At 45.1% G+C, this 10393-nt stretch overlaps 1 protein-coding gene and 1 pseudogene across 1 annotated transcript; one reads left to right on the top strand and one right to left on the bottom strand.

Annotated features, from left to right (window-relative positions):
• The first annotated feature begins 5356 nt into the window (after positions 1-5356).
• LOC144306379 (histone H4) lies at positions 5357-6436 on the top strand. The gene has a single exon (XM_077885818.1). The coding sequence runs from the start codon at positions 5372-5374 to the stop codon at positions 5681-5683; it is 312 nt and encodes a 103-aa protein (XP_077741944.1). The 5' UTR covers positions 5357-5371; the 3' UTR covers positions 5684-6436.
• Positions 6437-8349: 1913 nt separating this feature from the next.
• On the bottom strand, positions 8350-9813 carry LOC144306466 (histone H2B type 1-O-like; annotated as a pseudogene).
• Between the last annotated feature and the right edge of the window lie 580 nt (positions 9814-10393).

Raw genomic sequence — 10393 nt, 5'->3', positions numbered from 1 at the left:
CCTCTCTTAACAAAATATACTTTCAAGAAAAAAAAAAAAAAGAATGTTAGCCCAGATCTTCAAGATGTCTCCAGCTCCTGATACCCTGCCCTTGAAGAATTCTAAGGACAATTTTTCTAGCTAGCTATCTTTTCTTGCTTTGATGAGTAATGTTTTCTTTGACAAGCCTCCCTTTGTTCCCTAATGTCATTTCCTTTTGTTCTTTTTAAAATTTTTTATACAATGTTTCATTTTAGTTTGGAGCCAGTCTCTGTCACTGGGTTTGTTAGAAATATAGATGGTCCTTGAACAAAGGTTAGGGGCGCTGATTCCCCGCACAGTTGAAAATCTGGGTGGAACTTTTGACTCCCCCAAACCTAACTGCTAATACCCTACAATTGAGCAGAATCCTTACAAATGACAGAAACACTTGATAAACACATATTTTGTATATGCTATGTATTATATACTGTATTCTTATAATAATATTATAATATAATAATAATATTATAATAATATATAATAATAATATTATAATAATAATATTTTAATAATATATTTTATATAATCCAAAGAATCCAAAATATCTTTGTTTCAATATGTAATCAATATAAAGACATTAGTAATGCAATATTTACATTCTTTTTTTCATCCTAAATCCTCTAAATGGGGTGTCTATTTCATTCAATCTGATACTAAATTTTTATTGTAGAAAACTTGATTTGCATTTCAATATCATAAAATGTACTGTGGAAAAATTAGGTTAACATGCCCAAGCTCTTCAAACACATCCCAACTTTTCCAATAACTGAACAGAGTAATTGCTTTTAAATTTAAGTTGTTTTACAAGAAAATTAAAAATGCAGCCCCTCCCAACATCAACCTCTCTCCCAGTGCTCAAAAGTGGGTCCAGATCACTTTATCAGACAATGCAATTCTTTTTTTTTTTTTTTTTTTTTTTTTTTTTTGGAGGAAGGCGCTCTCCAGGTTTATTACTGTTGGGTCAGCACCTTAAGCGTCTACATGGGTGCATACATTACAGACTAGAATCTGTTCCCCAAAGAGACTATTTATATCAATCCCGTTTTTTACTTAGAAATGAAAAAAAAAAAACCAAAACCCTAGCAACACATACATTCTAGAAATTAAGCAATGGACAATGAGCTAGCTGGACATGAACTGGATGAGGGCCTTCAAGTAGGTCTGTAGAGACGGAGGGGGCACCCATCGGTCTACAGGTTCAGGCCCCATGGTGGCCACCAAGCCCAGCCCTCAGGTTCACACAGGAGACATGTTTCCTCTCCTCCCCAGACAGAGGCCAGGTCTGGAAGGGGGCATGGGACAGGCATAGGAGCTCAGGCAGCTACCCCACAGATATAAGTGGCCCTGTCTCCTAATGTGGAACCTGCTCCAGGACAAAGGCCAGACCCCAGAGAGGAGTCCAGTCTTCCCATCTGGGGGCGAGGATAGTGCAACAAGGCCATCCTTGGCCACTCCCTGAGCTGCAGCCATGACACTGACTCAGGACACTAGCCGGCCTGCCCTGAGGAGACACTGACCCAGGGGACAACATGGGAGGAGGCAACAGTGGGCCACCTCCTGGCCTGGGCCTTGCCCAATGGTAAGGGGTGGCGTGACCTGAGTCCTAGTTCCATCTGGTCACCCAGTGGGCTGAGAACCCTTGCTCTGAGGGGCCTGCTTCTGCCTGGGACCCACCTAACTCACACCCCCACGCCACCCTCCACACGCTGGCAGCTGCATCGGCTCAGCCACCGATGGTTTTCAGTCTGCATCATCTTCCTTGGAGGAAGTGCTTTTACATGGATCCTCAGAACAGCTCCATGAGGTAGGCAGGGGAAATGTGTCCGTTCTTGGTTGGCCATTGGGGAAACTGAGGCACAGGGATGAGCTCAGACCAGGTGTCTGAGGGAGTCATGGTGGCTGGGGCTATGTGCATGACTCATGGGCCTGGGGATGGTGTGGCGGGTGAGCCCTTGTGGCTCTTAGGAACAGGACAGACTGCGGCTGGGGTCTCTGCACGTTCTCCCCGGGAAGGTATGAGGACATAGCTATGGAAGTGGATGGGAGGGAAGAGGTGGGATGGTCCCAGGAGACAGGCCACCCACAGCCAGGGTAGACTTGACTGTTTCCCTTTGGTCTCTTCCTATAAGTCAGTTCTGCAGCTACAAAGCTACTTTAAGAGCCTCCATCCTGCTGAGTATGACTCTGGAAAGAGCCTTGTGGAGTAGTGACCAAGGCCCTGAGGCCCAGCAGTGGTCAGACAATGCAATTCCAGAAGGAATTATGTTTGTGACGTGAAGGTGGTGATGGAGATTGCTGGTTAAATTGGGAAAGTGTACAAATTTAAATGTAACCAAGTAAATTTAGAATTGACCCCTAAACTCAAAGATTTTCACTTTCAAAAATACAGAGGTCATAAAAAATAATAAAAATTGAATATAAATCCATATTGCAAAATACAACATTGAGAGATTTAAGGAAGGAAGCCAATTCCTGGGCATGAAGACAGAATTTCCACAGGCAAGGTAGTTGTCACACATTCCACACCAGGCCAAAGAGTTATCTTTTGATTTTCAAACTGCTTTTCTGATGTCGGGATTCACATTTCCATTCTACAGAAGAACAAACTAAAGCATAAATGAGAGATTCTCAAGGCACAGTACAGGTCATAGCCCCTAGAAGGTGAAGCATAGGGAGAGTACAGCACTCAAGCCCCAGGGCCAGTCCTCCACAGAAACAGCTCCCATCCGGGTGTCCCTGTGCCGCTGGGGACTTGAGTTCTTTTCTCACTCTAGGAGACCATCATGCCAACAACCCTATCATACTTTGATTTAAAGTGTACAAACAGGGGCTGTCTCAGTTGATGGTCAGGAATTAAGCTACCACTTACCTGTGTCAGTCACAATGGAAGAAATGGAGAAGACTGATATCCAGCTACAGAGACCTATAAAGACAGAGTAGAACACCCAGTGTGTCCTGTTCACCTATTTCCAAGGAGACATGGGCAGCGTAGTGGACAAACATTTCTCCAGAGCTCTGAGCAATGTCAAGAGCCCTCAAGGATTGAGCACCTTGAGCCAGGGCACAGATGTTGATCCTGAGGAATGATAGTGACATGCCTCCAAACCAGTGGTGTTTCTCATCTCAGTGGACAAAGCCAGAGCCAGAGCCAGAAGCATCTTTTGCATATGGTGCCATCAACTGCAGCTTGAGTGGGCCCAGTTCAAGAGGCCATACTGACTATGGATCAGTACCCAGCGTCCCTGACTGGGAGCGCCCCCCCCCCCCCCCCCCGTTTGAATCTGACTAGCCGTGGCACTACCCCTCCCTAGCCAGCCCCAGCACTTCAGAGCCTGTCTACTCTCAGGTCTACTCCAGTGGGCACGTGATCTCAGAGCCCCAGCCCAATGGGAATGATAAGCCCTTCCTAAGTCTTCTCCAGCAAGATTGACACCTAGCCCATCCTCAGGAGTCTGCAGTGTGGGAGAATTACAACTCTGCCCAGATAGCCAGAAGCACAGGATTGCCTCCCAGCTCAGCCCACTATAAGAAAATATATTTCCCCACAGATGGTGGACCTGCCAGTGCCAACCTTGCAAGTGAAAAAAGTCAGTCTCCAGAGAGAAGAGATGTGTTCTTTTATTGAACCTCAGTCCAAAGAAGAGAATTTTTTTTCCAAAGCTGCTCATGATTTTCTGTGAATCTAGAGGGTCTAGAGACTGCACCACCTTTTTCTCTTTCTGGCTCTAAAGAGCATTGTGCCAGGAACAAGCTGCTGTTCTCCCTAAAATTCTACACATTTCTTCCCTGGCACCTGTGCCCTGTGGCAGGAGTTTTTCAAACATCAGTGACCCCTCAGCATATGAAATGGTTAAAAGAGCAGTTCAGTGATGGGAACTCTTAGAGGGCCTCCTGCTTGCTTATCCCGCCTTCCCTGTACCCGCTGCCTCCCTACTTATAAATCAACCCCCTTACCCCCTACCAGCAGAGTCTTTCAGACCCAAACTGATGATGTGGTGTCTTATGGGCTTGTCCCACTTTGCCAACTGAATGGAGGACATACCAGCAACAGCCTGAAGCTTTCTAGCCTGAACCCAGACTGTGGCAGGCTGCACCCCTGCCTCTACCAAAGGCAAAATGAGAATAGGGGTGGACAAGACCCACTGAGGAAATTGAGGCTGGGCATTTCCTTCCAACATCCTCAGAGTCTGGAAGGAAGCTGAAAAGGTTCTCATGAAGCACTTTCACTAGGAATGTTTGATTCTTCAGTTCTGAAAAAGAGATTCCAAATAGAGTTGCTGAGAAACCTGAAAACTGACACTAGAAGTAAGGAAACAGACTGCCCCGTCCCAAGCTGGGCCTAGACAGTTCTGTGCAAAGAACATCTCTTAGCTGCGGATCCAACTGCTTTCTGCCCTCCCTATGAGGATGAGGACTCTGGCATCACACCCCAAAGGTGTTTATCTGGACCTTGGTGACATGTTACTGGCTTCTACAGACAATGAAGCCTGCCCCTTAGCTCTTTCACTGTTAGTGACATCTGTGAGCCATTAGCTCTCTTTTCGGCACAGAGCCATTGGGGCCACCCGAGTGGGTACCCACAGCATCTAACTGAAGGTGAAAGAAAGGCTTAGTCCAAGACGTGGTGGCAGGACCTCCCTACAGATTGTTCCAGATCAAGTGACAAATTTCTTCAAATTCCCTCATGTCTCTAATCTAGTCGATAGCCTTGTGGCCAGCGTGAGCTTGGCCCGGAAGCCCCTGCCGGCAGTGTTGGCTGTCCACACAGCACCCCCTACTTGTTCCTGTGAAATAGCTCGGAGAGTGAATAAACAATAAAACTACTTTTTTGGATTTAAATAAATAAATAAATAAATAAATAAATAAATAAATAAATAAATAAATAAATAAAATGTACAAACAGGATTCAGGGGGAGGAAAGAAGCCTGACACTCAACTACATTTCAGGCACGCGTTTAGAATTCAAAGCGAGATAGAATATGGTACACGCCAAGTCCACCGTCGAGGCCACGGCGCACTAGGATCCTAACAGTTCAAACCTCAGAAGCAGATGCCAGCTTGAGAGGTGCCATTATTTCAGTCCCGTAATAAACTGGATTTTCCTTACACGCCCTTAAAGAGAGCTTGTTTCGGAGAATTTAGGGGAGGAACAGGGACTCAAGGCAGGATTCCCTCCGCCCAGAAGGGTAGACCAACTTGCGCGCAATGTGGGCGGAGCCAACTCCCGGCCCGCGGGCCGGGCCCCGCCTCCTTGGTAGTTCTCAATTAGGTCCGCCACCGGGCTATAAATGAGAAGGTCGCTCGTCAGCCCGCACGTTCTCTCCTTTGGTTCCACTTCGACTCCTCTGGGATGTCTGGCAGAGGCAAGGGCGGGAAGGGGCTGGGCAAGGGCGGCGCCAAGCGCCACCGCAAGGTGCTGCGCGACAACATCCAGGGCATCACCAAGCCCGCCATCCGGCGGCTGGCCCGGCGCGGCGGCGTCAAGCGCATCTCGGGCCTCATCTACGAGGAGACCCGCGGGGTGCTCAAGGTGTTCCTGGAGAACGTGATCCGGGACGCCGTCACCTACACGGAGCACGCCAAGCGCAAGACGGTCACGGCCATGGACGTGGTCTACGCGCTCAAGCGCCAGGGCCGCACCCTCTACGGCTTCGGCGGCTAAGACCTTTCCCACAATCTCGACTTCTGCGAAAATTCTAAAGGCCCTTCTCAGGGCCACACAATCTGCTCCTTTGAAAGAGCTGGTGACATTGGTGTATTTGTATTCTGCTTACTTAACACTCTCAAAAAAGGAATGGAAGGTTTTCTGGTTGTATTCAATGTTTTTAAAGTTTCATTTGAGAGGCAGAGACCTAGGAAGACGGAGAAGGTTCCTCCCTAAAAGGAGCGTGATGCGCGACTCTATCCCATGACCTCGGGATCACAACAACCCTAAGCCAAAGAAAGGCAAGATTTTCAATATAATCGGTTTCCAACTACCGGAATGCATTAAATGTTAATGTAGCAATTCAAATGAGTTTCACACCAATGGGATGTTTTAAACCCGTTCCTGGTTTGGTAATGCTTTACTAGCCTACAGAACTCAAAAAATTTGTTAAATTTGGACTGATCAGCCAGTAGTTGTGTAACTAGAGAGGGCTCAATGAAAAGTCGATTGAACTCTTAAAAACTGAACGCACCGATAAGCAGGCCTAGGTGGTACATGGGGACTTCTCTCCCCCATAAAGTATTTGTTTGGATCATGTAAACTGATTACCAATGACGTATATTTAAGCCACAAAGATTTGGGGGTTTGCTATACCGTGTTACATATTCCCGGATATCCTATAATAAAAACAATGTCTCACAAACCCTCTGGTTTCTCAGCTTTAAAGCCAGAGGGGCATACAACGGCACCAAGCCTTCAACCACACAATGTTTTCTCATGTGTCAGTACTTGCAAAGGAAAGGGGGGAGAAGGATCCTCCAAAGTAATAACCAGGCAAATTATTTTCTGCTTCCTGGCTTCACAGGAACGTCACTGGCAGGAGCCTATTTAAAAGCATTTGAACATGTTTGTAGCCTTTCTCCTTACTTCTAAGAAACAGTTCTTGCCTGAAAGCAAATTGAACCAGAGTAATGTAGCCTGGGGAAGGAGGGAACCGTTATTTTAACTTTCTTTGGGTTCTTAGGTGCCTTTTATTTTTCCTGATGGGTCCCTGTGTTTATGGTGACCAGCGTTCCCCCTCCTGGTATTCACCCTTCTGTGAAATAGCTCCCTTGAGCGTGGACATGACCTCTGACTTGTTTCTAGTCTGAGAGTACTCCAGAGGCGACAGGATGTAATTTTCTTTTTTTTTTTTTTTTTTTAGATTTTATTTATTTATTCATAGAGATGCAGAGAGAGAGAGAGAGAGAGGCAGAGACACAGGCAGAGGGAGAAGCAGGCTCCATGCAGAGAGCCTGACGTGGGACTCGATCCTGAGACTCCAGGATCATGCCCTGGGCTGCAGGCGGCGCTAAACCGCTGCGCCACCGGGGCTGCCCAGGATGTAATTTTCTGCATATGATTAGGTTATCTGACCTGTTAAGTCTATTAAGTAACGTGTCTTCCTCAACTCTTGCATGCAAACTTTGATACACCAAATATCCATGCTGGCAGGCCTAAAGGACAAGAAACTGCGGGGGGGACTCTTTAGGAAGTGAAGGAGGCCTCCATCTAACTGCCTACAAGCCTTGAAGCCAACAGCCAGTAAGAAAGTGGAAATGGAAGTTCCAAGAACTGTCTGCCTAGATGCTACAGGACTCAAAATGTCCCAACCCAGTGCTCCTCATGTATTACTTTTATAACCAGAAAAATAAACACTAGAAAAACCACCGAAAGAAAAGTGGAACCCTCAGCGCTACAACCACAAGGAAAATTCAACCACCCAGTGGGTTTATAAGATATTTCCCCAGTCGAGCATCTAAGAAAACTCTATCCTAGCTAACATCTCAATAACATCCTTATATAGGATTCAGCAAAACCATGCCCAGATCCACAGAAACTGTCACATAACACTTGTGTTGTTTGAGGCTAGTAAATTCAAGGTAATGTATTAGCAGCAATACATAACTAATACACTTAGCCAACACACTCAACTCAGCATTTTCAGCAAAATGTGTCCCATCTAAATGAACAGATGAAATGAACTGAAACTGCCATCTCTTTCTAATGAAAGACACATATTTGAAAAAAGGAAAAAAGGGGTGAGGGAGAAACCCTATAGTGGCAACATTCCCTTTCACCACTATGTAACCCTTCATGCATACCCCGAACACTGAGCTACAAAATTCATGTGTTACAGTCCTCCCTGTTACCAAGCCTATAAATCCTTACCTGGACTTTCAGCAGCACGAAAACAAACGGTCTACTTTTAAATAATTAACACACGAAACCTCTTGATGTCCTTATGTTGTGGGATTGGTGCGTATCAAGATCTTTTCATACTCTTATATTTTTGGTTTTGTTTTACTTTTCTTTTTTTTTTTTTAAGGTATTATTTATTTATTTATGATAGTCACAGAGAGAGAGAGGCAGAGACACAGGCAGAGGGAGAAGCAGGCTCCATGAACCGGGAGCCTGATGTGGGATTCAATTCCGGGTCTCCAGGATCGCACCCTGGGCCAAAGGCAGGCGCTAAACCGCTGCGCCACCCAGGGATCCCTACGTTTCTTTTTTTCTAAGCGAATACAGAAGTAAATACTGAAGGCAAGAAAAAAATATAAAAATAACTCAAATCAGAGTTTAGTTTACATGTTTAGCAAACATGCTATACGGGTGATTACATCAGTAACATAAAAGCAAAATAAGGATAAAAACATTTTATTGCAGACTTGCAGAATTATCTTTGAAGCAGTCTACATCAGTAGTTAACATTAAATTCTGGGGTCCAGTAATTCCCCAGGCTTAGTTCAGTTTCTACATTAAGACTAAAATTGAAACTTGGTGTCCATTGTAACAAAAAAAAAAGTCATTGGACGACTTAACCTTTATGAAACACATATTGTTATCAAGTAGGAATTGTATTTAAAGCAATAATCCAACATGTAGCTTAAGCATAGGCAACTTTAAAATCCAGGCAGCACTCTACAAAACAATGTAAAATCTCGATTAGATGAAAGAGTACAAATTAAAGACTTAATGAACAGACACCAAAACCAGACTTTTACACTTTTAGCGATGCTTCTACTGTAATCATTTCACCAAACTTATGCATAATACTAAAGTGTGCTGTAAACACCTGTTACTAAAACTCTCAATTTGCAAAATGTGAGTAGCTCTTAAAAGAGCCTTTAAGAAAAGCAAAACGTAGGAAAACATATACTTGACGCTGGTGTACTTGGTGACGGCCTTGGTGCCCTCGGACACGGCGTGCTTGGCCAGCTCCCCGGGCAGCAGCAGGCGCACGGCCGTCTGGATCTCCCTGGACGTGATGGTCGAGCGCTTGTTGTAATGCGCCAGGCGCGACGCCTCGCCCGCGATGCGCTCGAAGATGTCGTTGACGAACGAGTTCATGATGCCCATGGCCTTGGACGAGATGCCCGTGTCGGGGTGCACCTGCTTCAGCACCTTGTACACGTAGATGGAATCGGTTTTTAAGACCTCGTTTGCGCCTCTTGCCATCTTTCTTCTGCGCCTTAGTCACCAACTTCCTGGAGCCCTTTTTGGGGACCGGCGCGTACTTGGCTGGGTCGGGAATGATAATGACAAGACTACAAAAACTAGGACCCACAGGAAGAACGGGAGAAGGAAAAAAAAAAATCCAGAGATTTATAGCAAATACATGCTAAAGAAGGCTCCAAAAATCTGAATTCCCATTGGACAAAAACTGACCAATAGATTAATAGTATGTAAATCGCGAGTTCCAAATCTGCGTTTTTATTGGACAAATCAACGAATGCTTTCAGGACTCCAATAGGTTGATTTGCAATACGGCTACATTACTATAAGTACATTCACTTAAGAAAAAAGAACAACGCACGCAACTCCCAATAAAACCGTCTAATAAGACCGTATTTTTAACTTTGAGAAGTAGAAACCTTCAGATTTGAACGCGAAAACCAAGGAAGGAAGTCCTATTATCTAGCCCAGTCCAGTGGTGATTTTAGCTTCTTCGGGCTTATGACAAATTGCCCAGGAATCCTCGGGTCTCTTCCGGCAAGAATCCCGAGAGGCTGGACCATTGCTATTAAAAAAAATCAAGACACGCGATCGTCGCCATCTTTTCCAAGATTCCGCCTCGCAAACCTTTTCCCCAGAACTCTCGCCATTACACCCCGGCTGACTTTTTTAATTCATCAAAACCAAACCGCGTAGTCCGAAAACCAACTTGAGTTAAAACCGATACTGAAGAGCCGGGGGCTCCAGGATATTGCAACTTTAAAACGTGAAGCCTAAAATAAATCCTTTGCGTTTTAACATTATGTCCTAGGGGACCATGCTACAGTGCACTAGATACTTGCTCTAAACATAACGAAATAGAACTCTTGAGATGCTTAGATAGTGGAATTTGCAAATAGGTAAGGACCGGAAATACCACGCAGATGAAAAGGAGTTAACTTCAGGAAACGGCGTACATGTGTTAAAGAAGAGAAATCCTAAACCACTTTCTCTTCCGAATAGACTGTCTCATCTATCCACACAGGAGAAAACTCCAAAATTATTATTAGCTATAATTAACGAGTTGTGAAGCATCACAAATGAAACGGATAACAAGGTTTTTTTTCAAGGGGGGGTGGGGTGGGAAGATATCTGCTAATTGAAATCAACCAATCAGAAACGTGCACGGAAGAGCCGCACCCCTGCAGCATCCCTCCACGGGCTCGGAGTCGAGCAACGGTTTGCTAATTG

Source organism: Canis aureus, chromosome 37 (assembly GCF_053574225.1).
Source record: "Canis aureus isolate CA01 chromosome 37, VMU_Caureus_v.1.0, whole genome shotgun sequence".
Taxonomy (NCBI): Eukaryota; Metazoa; Chordata; class Mammalia; order Carnivora; family Canidae; genus Canis; species Canis aureus.
The sequence above is the reverse complement of the archived record's forward strand: the minus strand, read 5'-3'. Positions and strand labels throughout refer to the sequence as shown.

Coding starts and splice junctions, on each gene's coding strand:
- LOC144306379 (XM_077885818.1), top strand. CDS start 5,372: ATGTCTGGCAGAGGCAAGGGCGGGAAGGGGCTGGGCAAGGGCGGCGCC.